Consider the following 23997-nt stretch of genomic DNA (forward strand, 5'->3'; position numbering starts at 1 on the left):
ATTCAGTGCAGCGGGGAACCTGCATGTGGTGGCTTGACACAGGCCAGACCCCAAGTGCCCACCAAAGCTGCTCTATCACTCCCCTCCTCAGCTGGACAGAGGACAGAAAATATAAGAAAAGGCTCATAGGTCAAGGACAGGAAGATCACTCAGCAATTACTACCGTGGGCAAAACAGACTCAGCTTGAAGAAATTAATTTATTACCAATCAAATCAGAGTAGGGTAATGAGAAATAAAACCAAATCTTAAAACACCTTCCCCTGACCTCTCCCTTCTTCCCAGGCTTACCTTCACTCCCAAGTTCTCTACCTCCTCCCCACCAGCGGTGCAGGGGTATGGGGAATGGGGTTTCAGTCAGTTCATCACATGCTATCTCTGCCGCTCCTTCCTCCTCGGGGGGGGGGGGGGGGGGGGGGGGGGGGTAGGGCTCCTCATACTCTTCCCCTGCTCCTCTGTGGGGTCCCTCCCACAGGAGATATTTCCCCATGGATTTCTCCGATACGGGTCCCACAGGCTGCAGTTCTTCATTGACTGCTCCAGCGTGGGTCCCTTTCACAGAGTACAGTCCTTCAGGAACAGCCTGTTCCAGCATGGTCCCCCACGGGGTCACAAGCCCGGCCAGCAACCCTCTCCAGCCTGGGCTCCTCTCTCCACAGGACCACAAGTCCTGCCAGGAGCTGCTCCAGCGCGGGCTGCCCACGGGGTCACAGCCTCCTTCGGACACCCACCTGCTCTGGTGTGGGGGTCCTCCACGGGTTGCAGGTGGAGATGTGCTCCACCACCAACCCCCACAGGCTCAGGAGCACAGCCTGCCTTACTGTGGGCTTCTCCACGAGCTGCAGAAGAATCTCTGGCACCTGGAGCACCTCCTCCCCTCCTTCCTCACTGACCTTGGTATCTGCAAGGGTCGTTGCTCTCACATATTCTCAGTCCTCCCTCCAGCTGCAATTGCACAGTCATCATCCCCTTGTTAAACACATTATCCCAGAGGCACTGCCACCGTTGCAGATTAGCTCAGCCTTGGTCAATGGCAGGTCTGTCTTGGAGCTGGCTGACATTGGCTCCATTGGACATGGAGGATCCTTCTGGCATCTTCTCACGGAAGCCATCCCTGTAGCCCCCCCACTATCAAAACCTTGCCACACAAACCAAATACACTGCAATTAAATGGAAAAACCATGACACTCGGTCATGCCCACCAAAACCCCCTGAGAGTTACAACTGGGTAGTAAGTTCTAGACTAAGCCAGCTATCTTCCTAGGTTTTTACACATCTAGACAAATGAAAGCTCACCCTGGCATTTTTGTCCTGAATGTTTTTGAAAGGCACTACACTAAATAGAGTCTTGCACTCCAGCACCTGACAGGATTTAGTTCCGTTTTGCCACCAGACACCATTCAGAGATACAACGCTAACCATAATCTACACTGAAAGGCTACATATTTGAGTAACTACAAAGAATACATTTGGACTAAAAAGCTAGTCTGTTACAAGGACAGGGGAACATGAGGATAAGCTCCTGAACCTCACACCAAATTACATTCTGCTTTTTCTTCCACCCCCCAGCCTTGGGCAAGGAGCAGGGGAAATCACATAAATCCTATTAAGAAAACATGTCTGCTAACAGTAGCAAACCTTAAACTCTGCAACTTCTTTAGCAGATTAGTTACCAAAAGGCAAGAATGCGACCAGAAACAGGTCTGTTAAAATCTTCACAGCATTCATATATATAGAATATACCCAAAAGCCATAGAAAAAAAGTCTTAACAGTTAAAGGATATATCCAGAAGCACTAACAGATCTGAATAAAGCACATTCTTGAGCCAAGCAAGAAGGCTGTTAACTTTCCAACCTAGATAGATGGAATTCTCCAGAGCACCTGCCAGATTCTTCCAAAGCACAACATAACCAAAAGTAATGCAATTACTCAAGCAGTCAAAAATCACCCTAAAGTTTTAAGAGGAAAGGTGACCTCCCTACCAATCCCACTATAAAGTGGGACTTTGATGTGTCAGGCACATTTATTAAATAAGTCCTAAGTATAATAATTGCAACAGTCTGATAGGAGACAATTAAGCCTTTCTTCCAATGCAGAGCTGCAGGCTCCAATCCATATATCCTATCTACTCATGTCCATGGGGTACACTCTGTTGACTTACCCCAAAATAGGGAACCTTTTGCCAGATATTCTTCCAGTTCTCAACATGGAAGCAGCATTGCCTGAAGCTTAAAAGAAGTCTAAAAAGAGCACACCAAATAATGAGAAAAAACTATCTTCTGTAAGGCATGCTCTGTATTGAAATCCATGCAGAAGTACTGAAGACGTTATGGGCAAGATATATCAGTAAGATTAACTGCTTATTCACATAGGCTTACCAGGTTTCTCTCAGAGAAAACAAGATTTAGATGCCAAGAAAACAGTCAGGCCTTTAACCCATTTTTTTTTTCTGAAGAGCAATTTCTTTGAGTACAAAACAAGGATTTTCCTTTCCTGCCATTACCCTAACTAAAATTCACCTACAAATGCACCCTCCTAAGAATTCCCATTTGTTTTCCACATATGCTCAAAAAGAGTTGAAAGCACTGGAAACTTTCATACCATTTTCTACATTGCCTGTTACTCATTCTACTTGCTACTACAAAACCCTATATAACACAATAAAGATCAGAGAGGAGTCTTAATTAACAATTTACTTGATACCTGAATACACATTAGATGTGCTACCTCCTTCAGCAAGAATTAACCTTGAATTTCCAACTCACAGCCTACACACAGCTTGCAGCCTGTTAGGCCAGATCCATCAGCTGGCAATACACCCCAAAAACAAGCCCCGTGGAGTCCCACTTTCCCAGCAACGAACCTATTGCATGTGTGTCCTAACAGCCCTCTCTCAGGGGCCTGCAGCATCTGGAACAAGGTACTGCTAAAAAACAACCCCCAAGCAAAATCCAGGCTACCCTCTCTAACAAGTCAGCCTGAGGCAGTCTTTCACATGGGCAAGCTACTTCAGTGCTCTAACAGCACAGCTCTCCCTGTCACTCCTTGGAGTTGACAGGGCATTACTGGCACACAAACCCTGTGAAACAACTTGCCTCTTGTTCACATGTAGATCACGCACAGTACAGAAGTACTTGTGGAGAAGCTATTGCATATCAATTTCGCTGGAAGAATCTATGCCAGTGTCTGGATATGGTGTCCAAAACTTGTGTCCAGGACTGAACAACTTTTCTTGTGCTGCTGGATAGCCTAAGCATATTTTAATAGAAAGGCAGAAGCCTGGAAAGACCATCACCATGTCATAAGAAAAAACCAAAAGTCAAACCACCAGCTCTCAAAGCCTGTTCAAAACATACAGTCAAAAGACTACTGTGTAGTACAGAAAATTCCAAAAAGCTAGTACTAGAAAGCAAAGTGAAAAAGATAGTAGGAATAGAAATGGTTATAAAATTCTTAGTGACTTCTCTGCATGCCTACCTATTCACTGCTTTATTTTAACACACGTGTTTGATCACTAATGTAAAAACACCCTGACTATCCCACACTATTTCCTGTTTACAGGCTTACTAAGCTCAACCACGTGTGCAGAGCAGTCAGCAGGTGAGCTCATAACTTCCAAGCACCCACACTGAAGAACTGAAACAAGATGCATCTGTAATACTTACATGTGATAAAAACCAAACACAGACGGCCTTCCATAAAGAGTAACCCTTATTAGAGAACTTGATCTTTCACCTAGCTCTTACCTCAAGCTCAATAGCAACATGTCATCCCTGCTAGAGATGTATTAATTTCCAAAGCTGCTCACACTCAACTTAAACCTCAAATAAGTTATCTTCCTTCAACTCTAACTTAAATAGTCCCTAATTTCACCTGTTGCTAGGACTGTTCACCAGTTTGGAAGCAAAGTATTTGCGGCCTCACAGCAGCCAACTGCAGCATCAGACAAGAAGCACAACTGACCACTGAGACCTAGCCAACAGCTAGGAATGACTGTGTCTACTTCTCACACAGCTCTTAAAAGAGCCTGGCATGACTTTGAACAAAGAAAAAGTGTCCTCGTACTAAATCATGCTTGTCTTTTAATGATCAGCAACAATCAACAGCTGGATTAAAGATGTCAGAAGAGACCAACTGACTGATTTGTTATTTTCCTTTTTTTAAAAAAAAAGGTCAAACCAACTCTAGTTTTCAGCAGGTATTTTCTATTTTTATCTAGTACATACATGAATAAGCTTACTCCACGGAATGGGTAAGCAAGAACACAAAACCACAATTATTTTTGAAGTTTAAAGATGAAAGTTGATACCTACATAGATGTTGAAAGAAACTGTTGCATAAACTCTAACAGGATAAACTCTGTTTAGGTAATTATGCTTTAAAAGAGTTCACATTATAAAGGTGACTGACAGAGAAACACATTCATGAGCTTCCTTGTTTTTGAAAAAGTTCTTTATACCTACTGCTCTCGGAGGTACTACAGCCTACACAGTTTTCATGAGCAATAGGGTCCTCTCAATTTAGGATATTTCTGATCATCTGCATTGTTAGTGATGTCTTTTAGGAGCTCAAGTGCTGAACAAGATTAACATGAACATTACAAATTCAAGAATGAGGTGTTTAAAGCTCATGACAAAGTTAAAGTTACATATGCATGATACTTAGTTTTTAGCTTTGATAAACTGAAGTAAAAAATTACCACCTCTCTTACCTACTTAGTACTCTTGGCCTTGTGTCTGGTGTCTTCAAAATAATTTTGGAAGCTCCTACAATTTTTCAATTAGGTCTTAATTTCTGTATAAGAACATGAAGTCCTTCATATCAAGGATATTCCAGAAGAGACCTTGCAAACACCTTCCATTTTAATCTATCTGGTACAATAAAAAATTGTTCATTACAATAACTCATGTTAACTCATGTAAAGCCAGCAGTCACCTCTTTTCAAATGTTTCTCTGCTCTGTGCTACAGTAAATTTTGAAACAAGCAAAAATAGATGGGTTCAAGGAGCTAAAGCTAGAGTAAAAGACTAAAGCAGATAGTATTCTCTCAGTACTGCCAACTCCTGAATGTTTTAAAACATGTTTAACAAAGATCCCAACCCTGGAAGAAATGTTGTCAAAAACATGAACAACATTATCTCCAGAATAAAACCCACCCACCCCCAAACAAAATACATTCTCATTACAGCAACAGTACTTAATGTTTAAAGTAGCCTCACTCATTAATGTATCTAAGTCCCAAAGCAAGATAACTCAGTATTTTAAGTGGCAGTGATCTCTTCCACTGACAGGAAAAAAATTTTTGGTTGTCTGAAAGGATCCAAGGCCAGCTTTTTCTCTGTTAGTGCTGACTTGTGCATATTTACCCTAAGTTATATCATCTTCAATCAGGCTATGGAGGCCATGATGATAAGCCCATGCATAATTGCACACTATATACATCCAAGCCTCAACTGCATGTGATGGGGAGAAATTCTCTGTATTAAAGTGTTCAAGCATATTTTCTCTATGAAAGTTCAGTAATCTAATATTTCTAACACAATTCTCAATATTAGAGGAAAACCAGTTTATATTCTCTCAAGTTAAGACTATAAAGCTGTGCTCATTCTCAACCATTTTTAGAATCTAAAGCTTTCTTCAGCTTTGGAAAGTGGCTTTAAAGTTTCCCCATCCTGGCCTCTACCATCACGTAATAGTCTAGACACATCCCCTCTACTACCTCAGAGTACCATATAGTTAACCAAAAATGGATTTCCACTGGGATTCTGACCTTGTCACCTTTGCTTTTTCACCCTACATTGGTCTGCTAGAAACTCCGGAGAATCTCACAATTTAAAATCCACACTCATGCCACTGCTTGCTGCTCTAAGACAGCATCCTCTCCGAACATTTTTGGAGCACCATCAACATTAAAATAACTGGCTATAGGAAACTATCATTTAAAATAGGAGTGGCCTCAACTAAGAATTACTTCTGCTTGTTCCAAGGAAAGCCACATTTTATTTTTGAGCCATTTGCAAGTGAAAGACACCACACTGCATGTAACTATACATTCATCATACGGGTTGCATTTTTTTAAGTGGAAAAAAATGTGTCCAATACTGCTACAGGCCACACTATGTGGAATATTAATCTGGCTGGCTGATTCTAGAAAGAAAAGTGAAGTTCATAACCCAGAAAGCTCCTACTTATTCGTTACACATCCTAGAACCTAAGGGTGTTGTCGCAGATCAGCCTCAAGGGTCCTGCCTCTCCCAAGAAAATGCTACAAAAAGACAAGAATCAGAACAAAGAAAAAATGCAACCAAATACCACCAACTCTTGAAGTAAAAAATTAGGTTTTATTACCTCTTCCCCAGCCAGCTGGGGTTTTTTTGCTTTTGGCCATCAGAAGTTATTTACATCTCAATTTTTGCCTTAAGGTCCCTGATTTCCAAACAATTCTGTTAATCTTATGACACAGAAAAATATTCCTGAAGCCTCTTAGAGCATTCAAAAAGCAAACTTCCCCATTGTACACAGAAAAAGGCTTCTTTATGAAATTTGTATTTGGCAAATACTGTTATGATAACATCTGGACTTGCCATTCCAAAGTATACGTGTTCCCTCAATTATAACCAGTGCTTAGAGAACTCTGAATATGCTAATAAGACACCAAGTCAAGAACTGACAACATGCAGAATCTCTACTACACTTATTCATGTAGTTGTATTAGTAACTTCACCTTCATGTTCAAAAGTACCATGCTAGAAGACACCTTCATTTTCTCCTTTCTGAACCCAAATCATTTATTGCTTTTTCTTGAGAGACTTGTGCATTAATAAAGCAGTTTGAGGGATAGGTTTTGTTCTTAAAAGCAGATAATTCACACTATGCTAATTAACCAAAGGTTCACTTTTGAGAGAAGAATTCTGTTAACACAAATGTGCTTGATTGGTAATAGGTAAACAGGCTAAAAACCCAGAAGATACAGAGGGTATATGTGTGCCACTTCAGAAAGGTCATTTGCCAAATGCAAATGAAAAGGTCATTTGCCTAATTCACATCATCCTCTTTACACAAATGTAAAATCCATTTTGTCTCACACATACAGTTAACTTTTATTCAAGAAAAACTACCACTTAAAGTTCTATATGTAGAATAGTAGAACCAACACCGCTTATATTGCATATATGGCAAACTAACGACTGCCAAAGCAGTCATTTAAAACATGTATTTTATGTTTCTGTGGATATGTCGTCTTCCAAGTAAACTTTAAGCTGTTCACTGCTGAAAAATGTGAATAGGTCAGCTTCTTCTCTGGCTTCTAAAATGGTCTAATAGTAAATACACCTCAACTGAGTAACACTAGACATGCTTTTAGACATAAGGGAAACCATGTGTTCTAGAACAGAGTCCGAGTCTGGAAAAAAAGATTAGCAGAAAAGAGTGAATAATAAAAGCACAAAGCCAAAGAATTTTATTGTTTTTTTTAACATTATGGTTTAAGTTAATGTTACTATACTATCAAAACTATCGAGATACCTCTAAGCTAGTGACCATTCCCCTCACTTTCCATGTAACATCAGTGAGTTACAAAACGAGGTGTGGGGAGGAAATAACAAAACCAGACAGGGGTAGGAAGGCACAAGCACAAACTGTTTTCTGATTTTCCCCTTCAAGCACTACAAGTTCCAACAGCTTTATTAGCAGAAGAAAGTAAAGCATTATGTCAGACATCTCACTTCAGGAAAAATTCTGCTTTATGAATCCTTGCATTTAAATTCTGGGTTACAGGCTGTTGAAAGAAACTGCACTTAGTTTTCAACATCAAATGCAAGTTCCAACCATCTCCAGGATACGTAAGCAATATTTCAGAGATGACAAACACAGGGAAAACATTCATCTAGTTAAACTCACTTCCACGTCAATGCTTGCAGACTAGCTATAAAACAGCAGAAACAGAAGTAACACCCTATTATTTTGTCAGTGATAAACTGAACTGGAAAGTAACAGTGATGGCTGACAAAAGGCTCCATGCAGAGTCAGCCACTACGGGGTGGTTTATTTCCCCCTATGTCCGAAAGCATCTCATCAGATTGGTTATTCAGTGCCACCAAAGCCAGTCATGTTTAAAGTCAGACTGGTAAGCAAAAAACCTGCAATAATCTTTCCTACCTAGACTCTATATACCTCATCTCATTTGTCCAGTAGTAAATTGCTGCAATCTAGTTTGGCAGGTCTTTAAAATTGAAAAGATTCACAACAGAGAGATCATAATGTTTTCAGCTGTAAAACTGTAATATTTTCTTCTCTAAATACGTAATAGTTTCACATAATAATACAGGTTTTGACATTCCAAAATTTTAAAAGCAGAATAAAAAGGATCAGCAAGCTTAGAGAAAGTTTCTTCACACATGAAGCACCAGTACAGGGCTTTTTGCCAGACATGTTTTTACATACATCTTTTAATACTTTCTCATCAAGGATTAAAAGTATTGAGCCAAAGCTACACTAAAAAAAAAAAATAATAATCAGAATTTGGCTTGGGATCCTCCTCAGCATTATATGAGCTTACATAGAAAATAACCAGGAAAGACAAGCTGTTCCATCTAGGTTGCAGAGATGCTCAAGAGCCTTAAATATGCTCGGTCGAAGCAGGCATTGGTTTGTGGAACATGCAAGAGTAGACATTGTTTGTTTTAATTAGAAACATCCTTTTGTGCCAGACCATGCAGTTCTTGGTATTTCTTTATCTACATTGCACAGGACACAGATGTGGATTTCAGCACGTTTTGTAACAGAGTACATGCCAAGATCATTAAGTAAGAACATCAGACTCCACAGTATGCCTCTAGTTCAACTCCATCTGCTTTGAGCACGCATTAGTCCACTTCCCTGCCACAGGCCATGACCACCGACCACACATGCTCTGCATCTACACAATCCCACAAACACAGGAGAGAAAAAAGCAGCTAGACTGCATAGCAAACACTGATTTAAGGCAGTGGAGACACTTCAACAAATTGTCAGAGCTAGTCATTTTGCATTGCACTAACTTAAAGAATAGGTATTACAAGTAAAGTTTAGTGAGCAGACACTTTATGCTGTACATATTAGGATTGCCTAACTGAGAAGCTGAACTATCAGAAGTGCTCTGATGGTTTCATTGCTCAATTATGTAAATGACTTTAAACTTTCGCACAGACAATACACTTAATCCCTAGACTTACATATGCTTACACATTTCAACCTATAAAATTTAAGACCCTTTAAAAAAATCTGACACCTTGTTTGATTAGAACAGCTGCACTGTTATTACTGGAAGTAGTTTCAGCACAGGAAAGAGTAAGCAGCAATGTGCAAGTGAAGAACTTCGTCTGAGAGTATGCTTTAACTAGCCTGTTACTATGCTGATACAAAAACAACACTAGTTTTGTCCTGCAACTTTTCAGTCTCAGCGTAGCGCTTACCTAGCAACTACAGGACAGCAGCACGAGCTAGCACAGTTCAATGCAACTAATAAAAGATTAACCTCTTTCAAGCATGCTAATTTTAATTTGGGTTGACAGAACAACTAGACTTGCCCTGTGGCCACACAACTTTTGGCCCCTGTGGAAAGTGGAGAATGAGGAGAAGGTGAAGGGCAGGATGGCCCCTGCCAACATCAGGCCAGTGAGATCTGTTTAAGCATAGCATGAAGTGCTAAGGATAACTGATATGTGGTGACTGAATCTTTGCAGTTCTGTGGCGAGACAGCACATCTCTCCATCTCAATCACTCACACTATGACAGCAACTCCTTTTTCCCCACAGGTGCAGCAACAATTTATAGGCCTTTAAACTGGGAGGATACCGGAAGGTATTCAGCATCCAGCAGCACTCAACATCCTTCTTCATACTTCAGCTGGAACCATCCTGCCAGAAGAGCAGGCTACAAACAGTCAAAGAACCTCTCCCACAAATGGCCCTTCTGACTTGAAGGTTAGGCTGTATATAGCTATTCCTTCCTCACAGCATGTGGTGGTATCATTACTTAATTCCATCTGATGAATTATGGTTGTTTCAAGACAACACTTTTGACAGCTTGTTGATGAGCAAACAAGAGGGTAAATATTTTTTTACTTATTGCTTTTCATTAAAAAATTTGTATTCCAGGAGCAAGACACAATCCAGGTTTACGGTCAAAGCATACACAGTTACATAAAACAACACCACCACACTAAGCCAGGTATTTCTGATGACAATCCAAATACAGAAGCTATGGGTTCAGCCACCCATCCTCAGATGCCTAGTAATTCTCGAGCCAGCTGGATATCTGAAACGCCAAACAACAACAATAGTATAAAAAAATAGAGTAAGAGAATGCCTTGGAAACTACCGTGAAAGAAACAGCTCCAATCTGTAAGGTAGCAACAGCTGAAATATTACTACCTACCTTCAGGTCACCTCCTGCATGCCCCAACAGTCTTTGTCCCGCTTAATATAGTTACATTTATAATCTAACATCAGAATGCTTTTACTTGCATCTTTTACTAGTACATCTTTTGCTCCTTGCAAGGCTCCAAAATGGAAGTGGGGAAGACACAAGTTACAAGTACAAGCAGGCATTCTAAGTACAAGCAGACAGAAAAGTAACCACTAGTACCCAAGACAACTACATCCTCCTGTGGACCACACCAACTCTTCCTTCCAACAGTCATGACTGCTGACCAACTGTACTGGAAACAAAACACGTACTTAAACATGAGGGTACAGAGAGCGTTGCAAAGCAACACAGATGGGGGAACTTCCATTTTAAGTGAGGAGGGGAAAAAAGTTAACAGATTACAGCAGACAGTCTGCTTTAACAGATTGCAAGAACAAAATGGCCATCTACTTTGTATTTAGGATGCTTCACATCTTTGCTTGGCACAAGAGCACAGTCTGATCTCATCCATACCAGGCTGTGACTGACAAGTACTCAGCATGTTTACTATTAAATACTGTCTCAGCAACTGATGTGTATACAATTGCTCAGACCTTACAAATGAGAAGAATGAGCAATCAAAACAGACTAAAAGTCAGGCACGAGCTCTATTAGAAGTTAACAAGACAGGCAGCCACAAATTTAAAAAGCTGTTCCCACCATTAAAGACCAAGAACTTGACAAGGCATACAACTTCTTGAAGTTTTCTGAGACTCTGAAATAAATTACTATCTTGTTGGTTTTGGAAATGAAAAAAGGAAAAAATCTGCAGTAATCATTCTGAAAACTGTTGCAATAGCTAGTGTGTTTTAGAATTAATAACAACCTATACTTACTACAGCAGTACCCCATAGACACAAATTAAAAGACGTCTTAATTATGTGTTTCAAGTCTTCTGCTTCTTCACAGCAAGGAGAGGACATGCAATTAAAACAAGGTATTTCACATGTTTAGATGCCTAAGTATAACAGCATTTATAGAGCAAAGAGAAAAGATTTCATTAAAATTAAGTTTTGCCAAAGATGATTACGTGGAGCAAAGAATTTGAACCACTCCCTCTTTCCTGTGCATGACTCTTCGAGACAATTCACATGCAATTAAAAATTCTAATTCTCTACTAGCTCAATTCTCTAGTTCCTTAAAGCTTTGACCAACCTATTCTAGTGGAGCTGATTAACCCCAAATTGCCAGTTCTCAAACTGAATCAGAAGTCAGTTTCCTTGGGACACGCGTGTCAGAACAAGCCCTCCATGTCAAAAGTCAGCAGAGGGCACTGCGACACACCTGCAAATTAATACATTGCTGGTCTTTTGGCCCTGAAAAATATAGGTCAGTCAGGAGAAAATTCTGCTGCACCCAAAACAACGGCTGCTCCTTCCAATCACTAGTCAAGACAACAGGGTTTCTTGCACTTGCTACAGGCATCCGTAACTCTCATATACAACAGAAAGTCACCACACCAAAATTAAAACACTACATGAATAAGAGAACCTCAGGCCTCAGCAGCTACATAGCAGGTAAAAATATTTCCATCCTTCTTATAGCATTTAAGGAAAAGGTAGTCCACACCTCCCGACACACACACACCTCATGACACGCAAGTCAGAAAAACAAAGCCACTGGAACAGGTATGTCTGGAAAGCAACCAGGAAGGAAAGCAGATCAAATAAATAGAGGAAGATAGCATAATGAACACAGAGGGAAGGAAAAAAAAAAAAAAAAAAAAAAAAAAAAAAAAGAGTACAAGGAGGACAGCCTCAAGACCACTGAAATAAAGACTTCATGTCACACCACATGTACTTCTGTGCTACTTCCCACCTTCCTCTTCCACGTGAATTTTGCTCTATTAATCAAAATTAAACAATAGTCTCAAAGCTGTCCAAGTTCTCATTGAACACTTCCCCCTTCCTGGGAAGCTGAACACTGGCGAGCTAGTTAAGTCCCACAGCTAGGAAACAAGGACACAAGAAGGTGGAAAGGATTTATAAATAATATTAAGGACTCCCTTTTTAGCAAAAATAATTAGGGCACACAAATTAGTGACCAATGGCAACCAGAAAACCAAACCACACAGAACTGCACAACACATTGTCCTTTATTGCTTCTTGCAATAAAACTGTGGATAGCAGTAACTATTCTCTACATTCTCCATGCTATTGGTTAAGCCCACAGAGGACTTAATCCTCAAAATGCAAATACAACCCCTTTCAGGGAAAAAACAACTTCACAAGAATCTGCTCATTAGAAACTAAGGTGCTCATTATCACTGATACTATCCTTTCAACAAACACGGTCTTAGTTGTTGTTAAAATGTTTCTGGTTGATGATTTCAGGTAGCAAAGTAAAATACCCTCAACAGCTACGTTTGATGTAGCCTCTTGCCTGTAGTGCTGTGTACTGCCCATGGGAAGATCACACCGACAAAGTGCACGAACAGCAATTCTTCCCACAGTCTCTCTCTTCCAAACCAACATCATCCTTTGCCAACAGCAGAACACAATCCTCTACTTTGCAAATTTCAATTATCTGATAAGTCTCTGGGAGGGCAGGGAAAGGGAGAAGGGCTGCTACTTATCTAGGTGACTAGATCACAGCAGGAAAATGTACAGGATAGTATGAGGAAACTTCCTGACAGCAAATAAAGTTTTCAGATTAAATTGCATGAGAGAGCTTAAGGGGGATGTTTGTCACCAACAAAACAAGGAAATCCTCTTACACCCTGCTTCGGGTCACACACTCCTGGTACATACTTTGCACAAATTCAGATGTTGTCGGACTGCTTTGTGAGCAGATTCACCTCATTTGCCTGGCAAAAAGTCACACACAGCAAATCTCTGCTCAAGTGACCCAATAAGCACTGGGGGCCCCACAGTCACAGAGCTTCTCAGCAAGGAACACGAGGAAGGCTCAGCGGCTTAAATATTACTCAACATTGGTAAGGGAATATTATTCAAATGAGGAAAATAACCCACCAATTTCACAGAAGAGCAGTACAAGGCCTAAGGAAAAGATCAGAGGGTGCGCCGCAGTCTACTCCTTCTCAGATAAAACTTGGACAACACGTCAAATGACACGTCTCACCTAAGAAAGTTTTCCCCTTTGGTTGCCAAAACCTCAGCTTTATGAAGAGCAGTACGCTGTAAGGCTGCCCGGCCCTTCAGCCGCCGCCGGCCCATACCCACCACAGACCCCCGCCTCCCAAACATCCTCCTCACTCTGCCACAATTAAAAAGAAAAAGTTACCAAACGCATTTGACAGGTTAATTTGGATCAATTTACAGTCAAGGCTCAGAAATTATGTGTGACAGGCACCAACGGCCTGAGCCTCTAGGCTCTACGGCCCTGGGAAGCCGGCAGCGGGAGGCACTCGGTGCGAGCGGGGCCGCCCTGCGCACGCCAGGGCCCCCGAGGTACCCGCCTGCCCGGTGCCGGTTCTGCAGGCGGGTCTGGCAGCGCCGGGGCCCCCGAGGTACCCGCCTGCCCGGTGCCGGTTCTGCAGGCGGGTCTGGCAGCGCCGGGGCCCCCGAGGTACCCGCCTGCCCGGTGTCGGTTCTGCAGGCGGGTCTGGCAGCGCCAGGGCCCGCCGAGGCACCCGCCAGCCCAGCCGCTGCCAGGCGAGTGTCGCCCTCGGGCAGCACCGCAGCCTGGCTACCCCGCTGCTGGCGGGGCCGGGCCGGGCCGGGGGGAATGCGTTCCGAACTAATTACACAGCTAAAAGCGAAGGGGGGGTGTTTTGGCACAGCACTTCTAAGCCCTGGGTTGTATGCGGCACCTCGGTCCCCACCACCCGCCCGCCCGCCCGGCACCCCGCTGAGACGATGGGGGAGGGGGGGGGGGGGGGGAGAAGGGGCGCCACCTCCCTTCCACTGCCCCCCGCCCAGCCCCACCGGGGGAAGCCCCAGGCCCGCCCAACGCCCCGGGCGACCAGCAGCTCCCCGCCCCACCGAGGGCCGGCGCTGCCCACTCCCCCCATCCCAGCACTCACACGACGGCCCGCGAAATCATCCAGGAGACCATCGCGGCGGCGGCGGCGCGCTCCCTCAGCCAGCCCGGGCCCCAATGGCCGCGGCCCCGCCTCCGCCCGCCCCATTGGCTCGGCTGCCGTGCATGCGCGCTGGCGGCGGAGGGGGCCCGGCGGGTCGCTTACCCCCGCGGCGCGGCCGCGTCCCTCAGGGCTCGCTCCGGTGCCGGGCGGGCCCGGGGACAGGGTGCGCTGGCGGGGGCTGCGGGCGGGGCCCGCGCCCTGGGTCCCTCCACAGCCGCCCAGTCTGCTTTTGGGCTGACGCGCGAAGACAGCCCGTCGGGCCGGCGCACGAAGAAGGCGGGAACCGATACAATTAATTAATCAAGAACACCATGAGGCACCCCTGCCCCCCTTGCCGTCTCTTCCCTTCACAGCACAGTGACCAGCTCTTGCGAGAACGGCAGGTTGGGGCACTCACCCCTTGCTATGTCCCCTACCTGCGTACGCTCAGTTTGCTGTAGGCCTGGCAGAACATTCCCCTCACACCATCAACGCTGGCCGCGCTGTCCCGAGGTGGCTCGCATGCTGCAGGACCCAGTGCACCCAGCACTGGGGCAGCTTGACAGGGCCCGACAGAGGTGCGGTGCCTCACCTGGCTGGCAGGGGCTGAAGCCCTCCCGGCAGAGCCAGGCTGGGAGGCCAGCTGCCTCCCCAGGGCCCCAGCACCCCTCTGAGCCGCCACAGGAAGGTGCTTCTCCTCCATACTGGTTTACAAGCACTCAGGGCCAAAGGCCGCCTAAAGTCGCATCCTTGTGTGGGCCACACAGGCTGCTGCACACTGTCAATCCAAAAGTGCAGGTGGACAGGCAGATACGCATGGGAACGATTAGTGCCTGTGTGCAGTTACCTTTGTTCCTTCCCAAATATGTTATCAGCTGCTGCCCAAGGCAGGACACCGGGCAAGGCAGACCACAGCAGGACCCAGTCCAGACACTTTCTACAAGCTCATGGTCTGGCAGGTGGAGACATGCAGGAACAGCTGACTACTCCCTGATACCTTAGCTAACCCATCGCAATCCATCTCTGCATACCAGCTTCACACTTTGTGCGGAACTGTTTGTACACAGAAAAGGACAATACTTTGCCAAAACAGACTGCTTCATCTTTTCTCAGAAGAGGGGTTTGTAGAAAGCTCTGCCCATGCCATCTCTGGAAAAATTCAACTTCACTTTACCAATAAACGTGACAGAGCAATACCTGAAGCAGTAGATGCTGATACTATTGAACATGCCACTCAGCAGTTAAGGCAGAGAGGAAGGAGGTTACTGTTTTCAGCACTGTTCCTGCTCACTCCCGCGGTGAATGACATGCCAAGGTCAACATGACAATCTGTAGCAAAAATCAGTTACTCAACATGTCTTAAAGTGAGGATAGTAAGTATTTTTCCTGCCTGCCATATAGTGAGAGTAAACGGCTTAATCTTCGTAAGCTATTGTCTTATTCAGATGAGAGGTGCAAGGTGAGTACAAGATGGTTTCTGTTCTACACTCAAGCACCAGAATTCCTCACCGCCTTGAACCAGTAAAACCTAGCTACAGGCATCTTCACTCCTCTGCAGCCTTCAAACACAACATGTGCAGTTAAAAGGCTAAAAGTGACTTAGGAAAGAAAGAAAATGGTAAATAAACAAGCATGGAACATTTTAACAGTGACAGTGTTTGAAAACTGTCACTGTAGTTGTGTGCTGTGAAATCTGAAGTCTGAAATGGGAAAGTATACCATGATGTAAAAACGAAGGTTATTTTTACCATGCAGGGATTTGAGTCTTGAAAATACTACTTGCCATCTTGAGCCTTTCCTTATCTTGACCTCTGCAGTGGGTAACCGATGCAGGAAGAGGTAGAAAGGAATTTGTTTGTGGGCAGTTTAAAGTACACCACTCATCAATCTTATTTTTGAAACAGGCCTAACCTGAATGCATTCTTCCTTGCATTCAATGAAAGGAGAAATCTGAACCCCTACTTATATGCCCCTTGAATAACAAACCTTTCCAGTGGCAGACTGTACAAAGTAAGCTTGCACAGCAACGCATTAAAAATATAAATTACTTTGGAGAGGTTACATTTTAGGTTCCAGTTCTGTCAGCTCCTGCTCAGAGGCAGATCCTGTGCAGATCCATAACACTCCAGTGAAGTCTGTAGCATTCCAGCCCATCTAGAGTAAACTGCAAGATGAGAGCTATAGTTTATAGCATATTAAATAAGTATACAATGGATCTCTTAACTGCAAGCAGTTGTGTGTTTGATACTATCTCAGAGAACCATTCCAGAAAAAGACTGATACTGTTTTTTACTGTCCGAGACAGTGTATACATTAATTCCATAGTACCATATTTTATTTCATATGGAGTATATTTAAGAGGAAAAAATAGTCTTTATTTTTCATAAAGACATCTATTTTTCTTGTGTTTGTTACCATAGCAACATAACCTCTGGTGGAGAGCTAAATTTACATTTAAAGAGGCATTTTTTAAAAGGTAAAGGCAGATGGCATCTAACAGTAATTTATCTTGCTAAGAAGATTACACTTTCATAGAATGTTTTGAGACTTAATTCAGTGCAAGAAGATGGGTGATGTTTGCTGGGCCCTCAGCAGACAGGCACAAGGATGCCACATGGACTTCCCTGTATTCCAGTTCACAGAATGTTAAACCACACTCCTGCACAGCAGAAACACAGTGAGGAGCATAGCAATTAAATCTATGCCATGTACTTATTCAGACCTGGGGTGCCTTACTCATATGTCTATTTTTATTTAAGAAAGAGACTGCCACCTATCTTACTATAGGATATTTTGATCCCCCAAAAAAACCCACTTAATATAGTTAAAAATTGCTTTAAATAGTTTTAACAGTATTTGAAAAAACACTCACTTGAAAGTCACCTGCCCTCAATTTTCTTTGAGCTTCTTTGTATATATACATTGTATAATACCAAACATTAATGTTTAACTTTCACCTCCTTTACAGGTAAACAAACATTTTTCCTACTTTGCAGCTGTGAAAACAGCAACTGAGAAACATTTAGGAAAATACTAACGGGTTTCCAACAGAGCTATTGACTCCAGCTGTGGGATTTGGTCCCCTGCAGGATCCCCCTTGCACTAGTCCCCCTAGTGCTCATTCACTAGGGGAATGAGCTCCACAAAGACAGCACCGCTTTCACACAGCTCCCAGAAATCCACATTTGTTAATCATGGTGCTGGATTTTCCTTAACATGGGCGGTTTATACAAATATATTCTAAATTAGTCTTAAATATAGACCAATTTGAAATTTCACCAAAAAATAGTGATTTCTTTCAATCACTGAATAATAGAGATTTGTAATTTTGGAGCTAGAATATGGAACAGATTTGTTTGTTGAAACAACAGAATACAGAATGGGTGGAGGTAACTATTTCTTAGCATACTCTAAGCTGGTGTGATTCCCATAACAGATTATTGATTAATATGGTTGAAATTTGTTGTTTATGCTACCTTCTAATAATTAACTTTTTGTGTATCTTTCCTATGCATGAAGTGACAGCAAAGGTAGGCTCTGATCACTAGATAAACAGCCCAGCAGTTCTACTGCCTTAACAGGATATCCCCCAAGAGTGATGTTGGGCAATACTGCAGATATTTTATGAAATCAAAGCAGCTGAAGTTTTTTGTGTAAAATTCTGGACATGCCACTTCTTGCTCACATGTGTGTTCCAGCCTCCCAGTGCAGCATCTTGCTGGGAAACATGGCAAAGCCAGTCAGTGTCTAACACAGCTGTGTCTTAGGCAATTTTTTTTTCCCCCCCAATATGGAGATAGACAGTATACCAACAGGCCATAAGCTTATTTTTCCAGAAATATATTCATGTGAAATGTTACCGTTCCCAATGTGGAGCATTTAAATTCACAAAAAGAGGAAAAGAAAAAGTTTCAAGTTGGTTATTTCTGCATTTTGTTTATTTTAATCTGGTGGGTTTAACCACTGTTGTCCTCACAATTTTATTGAAGTCTGACATTCCTTTTAAAGCTTTTGCTTCTATATTAATAAATAAAATCCTTAGGTGCTTAATAATTTCTTCCCGTGTTAGCCAATGTACCCAAATGCAAAGCCTGAAAACTCAAACAGCAACAGGAATGTTATGTTAAATTCATGGTTGGCCATTTCGTGAAGTCAGTTTACTTACTTTTGTGGTCCTGACAATTACAGTTTATATTGAATTTTAAGCAATACAGAATTTGGAGTTAAAAAAAAAGGCATCTAGCTGGGGTTATAGGATGACTGAACTGCATAATAGAGGTAAACCTTTGCGAGCAGAGAAGGTAACTAATGCAAGAACAGGCCCAGAGATTTTTTTAATATTTTTTTTTCAAGACTAGAAAAGAATGAGGTCTAACACTGTTAATTCAGTGAGTTATAGGTCACGGAAAGCAGATAAGGTCAAGACATAGCACTGAGAGAAATCCAGAACAGCCCTGTCAATACAAAGCCAAAGCACTTTCATCACTCCAGCACTAGCCTGTTTTGACTACAGCATAATAGAATAGAACCAGGCAATTCAGACAGAATCCAATCGATCTGATTAACAGTACAAATATTAAAAGGGTACTCTGCAGACTTTTTTTTAAGAAAATTGTGCTGTGAGAAGGCTTATCACACAACTGTTGATTGGTTGTATCAATTTTTAAAGGCTGTTTGCAATGGATTAAATGCCTCTGGCTCCTTGTTTCTTAGCAGAAACATAAGAGCACCCCTTAGGATTCCACCCCCCCCACCTCACCCCCCCTTAAGGGAAACATGATCTGAAAAGGAAGGGGAAAGTTCAGAATTGCTCCATCTGAGACTTGTTCTCCTGGCAGCAGTCTTATGTCCATCCTACCTTATTGCTTCCATTTGGGGTTGAAAACATATGAGATGCAGCCCTGCAAGGGCAAGCAGAGGCAACAGAGAAGCAAATTTCCAGATCACCAAGAGTGCCCAAGAGAGTCTTGCAAAGCAGCAGTACTTTACCTGTTGCTCCCCTACTTCTCTGTGTTGATAAGCTACAGACAGAAAGGTTTTTGACCTATATTGCACACAGACCTGCAGACGTTACTCTGTAGATAAGTGTAACCACAGACCAGGGTTACACACCCATGCCTCTCAGCAGGGCAGTCCACTGGACAATTTTGTATAGTTATTTTCCCCCCTGTTCCCAAGTAGAGTAGCATTAAAGCTGTTAACTTGTTTAAAAGCTGCAGCTGAATGTTAGAGTAAATATATGCCTCTCTCAAGAGAGCAAACCCATTTAAAATGATGGGCTACACATACTCTGGCATCTGATGTTCTATCCTCTCTCTGGGTTTTGAGATCTATATACAGAGACACAGGCCAAAGCCATATTATTTCTTCCTGTCTGGGTAGTATCTATATTCTATAGGGATACTATATTTTTATATTCCATCACTACTTGTGATGCATCAAATTTAATTATTATAGCAGTCTGCTGGAGGTTTTTTTTTTTAAACACACTTTCTGCTTTTGATGTTTCTGATTACTATGGAAAGCTTACGCTATTTTATAGTCTGCTGACTAAGCTCATATGCACACCAGCTGTATTTTATCAGGGAACAATGTTTGCTTTTTGAACTGGCTGATAGATTTCACTTAAAATGAAGAGGAGATACACGTTCTTTGGCAATACTTAGAACCTTGTTCAGCACAATATCCATTTGCAGAAAGTCATAGCCTCCAGCTAAATGGTGCACCAGCCCATGGCTACCAGCCCAAAAGGGGGGAGGAAAAAAAAAATATCATCTTTTATTTGAAGTGCTTTTTGGTTCTATCTGCTGCATAACAAAAGCAGGATTACACCATGTCATTTGGACAGGTGTCTTGTCCTACCTGTTCCTGAAGTCTTCCAACAGAGATTACACACCTTTTCTTAGCTATGTTTACTAGTCCTTCATTATCATACTAGGAAGCTTTTCCTTTTATCAAAATTAAGTTGAGTCAAGGGGTATTCGGGAGTTATCACAACCCCCCGAAGCATGGAAGGAAAATTATTTCATTTCCTTTTGCAGCAACTTTAAAAACTGAAATCAGTACTTAAGCTATTACATATTCCCTTGAAGAAACAACCAAAATTCCTTATAGCACAGTTTTTAGACATTTAGATTACCTTTATTACCTCTGACTCCATTGAAATGCAGACCCCAAACACACACAGCTCCAGAAGACCCTAATTAGTACCAAGAGCTGAAGGACTACAATATACACAATCCAGCAAGTCGAAAGGCTGCCAGCAAAGGACGCTGGGCTATCAGGTTTCCCTTTCCTTCTCTCCCACCCTTCCAGGGCAGCACAGCACAGTTAGCTGGGAGAGCTGCTCAGCGGGGGATTGCTGCTCTAAGTCAGGATAGCAATTCCTATGTACAACCAAGAGTCAGTCTTCAGCCAGCTGACTTCACCATGCCTTCCTTGTTCATCCTAAGGCAGGTCTAAGTAAAAAAATGCATTTGCTGGCCAGTAGTTAAGGAAGCTGTTTGATTACACAATATCCTGATTTATTTTTTCTTGGAGAAATGCTTTCTTTTTCTCCCAAGACCTGTCCTCTCTCTGCATTCTTCCCTAAATTGGGGAAGAGGTCTTTTTTTAATAGATTTTAAAACTGGAAGGGAGTATTAAATCATTTCATATGACAAACCCAAGACACAGAAATGATTCATTCATGCGTTGTGTCAGATAACCTTTGCTTACTGGAAGCTGCCAACAAAGGGTATTGATTTGAAGGCATCAGAACATTGATTTTTTTTTTTTATAACTTCCATCAGTAAATTGTTCTTCTTTATAGGAAACTAGGCACATGGTTTTCAACTTGGAATTTGCCTTTAGTTTCTAGTCATTGGTTCTTGCTGTGCTCTAAGTGATAAAGAGCTTTCTTACTCATCTCTCCACAAGGATTTATGTGTTTAAGTCACCTTTCAATCTCTTCACAAATTAAACCGCAAGCTTCTTTAAATGACTTCTGTTTTCTAGTCCCTAAATGTTTTAAGGTATATTTCTAGCCTAACCCAAATTTTTTCCAGCACTTTCATATACTGAACTTCGTAACCAGATTTCCGTTAACTATATGACTGAGTGGCATAAGATAATAAATCTGCCAGTTATGTTTAATTCTCATTAAAGGTAACAAAATATTATCCTTTTAGCCACCTCATCTTACCAGGTGCTCACATTCAGTTGTTTGTCCTCTTTGATCCAGGCATCTTTCTTGCATGCTACTTCTGAATACCCCAGCTACTGGTCTGAAGGGTTTGTTGATATTCTCTGTTCTTGAAGGGCCCACCTCTCTAACACAGCAACGTTTACTTTGCTTTAAAGAGCCCAGGTTAATAAACACTTACACAAGGATGCTGGTCTCCCTCACTGGAAGATAAAGGCACAGGGCTCTTCAGCAATCTTCAGCCACCTAGGGAAGGGTGGAGCTGGGATGGACACAAAAGCATGGCTGGATAGGAGCACCCTTGTATCCTTGCTCCTGCAAAGGACTCAGCAGCTGATGCTGTGCAGGCTGACTGAGGATGTCCTCCCTTCCCCCCCACCCCCATCTCTGACAAAGCTTCTCAGGCTTGTCCTTAGGTCTGAGATCAAAGTTTAAGGTTTCTGTGATATATAGCACAACTACATAGAGTGCACAGATAGCTCAACATCAATAGGATCATCAGCCCTTATACTGTATCACACTTTCAATTTACAAAGCATCTATAGGCAACATTCATTTCCACCCTGCAGGTAACAAATACTTGCTTCTTACTGTACAGGTGACTAAGGTCAGCACTGAAGAAAAAGGTTATATGACAAAGACTTTTTTTGTCTTCCTTCTTGTTTAGTGTCGCTTAAACTAGCAGATAGGCACAGCAAAACATTTCTGTTGGTCCACAGGCCCCATACTGTAAAATGGAAACCATTCGTTTCTGCCTCAAAAAGATCTTTCCCATCTTCTGTGGCAAGGAAGTCACGCTTTAGTCCTTGCCTCTTTTTTAAACAGGACATTACCAGCTAACAGGGTACATTTCTATGTAGTCTTGTATCCTTAGAATACGAGTGCAAGCTGTTTAAGACATTAGCAATAATTGTCAAAGTCTTGAAGCATCTCTGGGGAGCAGGAGGAGGCTTGCACAGGAATTTTGTGCGCTGCTGGAAATCCCTACCAGAGTGTGTTACTCTGTATTCTCATCAGGAGGCATTCTGAAGATGCACCTCGTACTAGGAACTCTGCCACTTTCCCTTTCGAAACAGCCTTTTAGTTCTTAGGAAAGTTGACTCTGAGAAATTGAGCACAGACAGTCTTTCAGCCTGTCTAGACGTTCTGGATGCCGAATGTTTAATGTCCTTGTACAACATAGCTGGACTATGGCAGTGGAAAATGATGAAGACAGGAAAAACAATAGGCAGAACTTCTGGTTTAACAGGCATAAATACACCGCTGCTGTAGCTGCTCTGAGCTGGTAGCCTGCACGAGGCTAGGGAACAATTATCTACATTATATCAAGGAAGCTCTGTCTAGACAAACCAAAACTTCTTCCCACAACAGTTTACTCTTTTTTGCATACCCCTTGTCTCCCAGAGGTTGCTACAAAGAACTGTTAGCCATCAAAAACTGACACTGAAAGGCACTGTCCTGCAAGGTAAAGGTAAGAATCAGGAGTGTGTTTGTTACAGCTTCCTTTCCCACCATATTTGTGTATGGACACAGTTCTTCCACATGCCCTTTTTTCACTCTCCCACATTTTGGAAAGCAATCCACCAAGATACATGAAACCAGAAGTAACACTTGGGGGGGAGGCGGGATGGGCAGGGGCCAGGGACAACTAAAACCAAGGAACCAAAAAACAAAACCAAAATGCAAGCAAAAACTCAGGAACCTCAGCAGCTGATCTCTGAATTACTTCAGACCACTAACTCCACAGGTGACAGATGCTCAACAATTAAATGTGTGATCAGCTGAATTAAAAGACATGAAGATAACTTTATGGTTTTGAATAAACTGTAAAGTTTACATGGTTGACCCACTGGGTTCTCAGATAAAAATCAAGTACTCCAGTTCCATCTTTTAGCATAGAAGTCATCTTGTAACTAATGCAAATGCTGGAAGCAAGACATGAATATCTTCCCTCATCTTATTTCCTTGCAGATGGGTTGCATCGCATCCGTAAGCGCCAATAAGATCTCCCATATCAATTACTTCAGTCTTCAATTGGATTAGCAGTTACCACCAGATGTTTGCTTTCAGACCTTTTTTTGTATGAAAAAGCACACTTAAACAGGAAACAGAAGTGTTAAATTGCTGGGACATAACTTAGAGGGTTCAAAGCAGGCTAAGACTTAAGAAAACTGGAGTCAGCATGAGACTCTGAGGTAGTGCTTGTTATAACCATTTCCTTGAACTTCGATTTCCTCCTTCTGTTGTCAGTAATTTCAAACAAGACAGTGGATTTGCATTACATTTGGGCATGCAAGAGACCCAAATTGCAGGTTTAATAAGAGCTATTTGAGTCCTCTTCCTGT

The 23997-nt window shown here is 42.4% G+C and overlaps 1 protein-coding gene across 1 annotated transcript in view; it reads right to left on the reverse strand.

The window, feature by feature from the left end:
- REEP3 (receptor accessory protein 3) overlaps positions 1-14521 on the reverse strand; it is a 42791-nt gene extending 28270 nt beyond the window's left edge. The window contains exon 1 of the mRNA XM_055719887.1: positions 14431-14521. Coding sequence (XP_055575862.1) covers positions 14431-14462 — 32 coding nt within the window. The 5' untranslated portion in view covers positions 14463-14521. The remainder of the gene's footprint in view (positions 1-14430) is intronic.
- Positions 14522-23997: the final 9476 nt, after the last annotated feature.

This window comes from Falco cherrug, chromosome 9, assembly GCF_023634085.1.
Source record: "Falco cherrug isolate bFalChe1 chromosome 9, bFalChe1.pri, whole genome shotgun sequence".
In the NCBI taxonomy this organism is placed as follows: Eukaryota; Metazoa; Chordata; class Aves; order Falconiformes; family Falconidae; genus Falco; species Falco cherrug.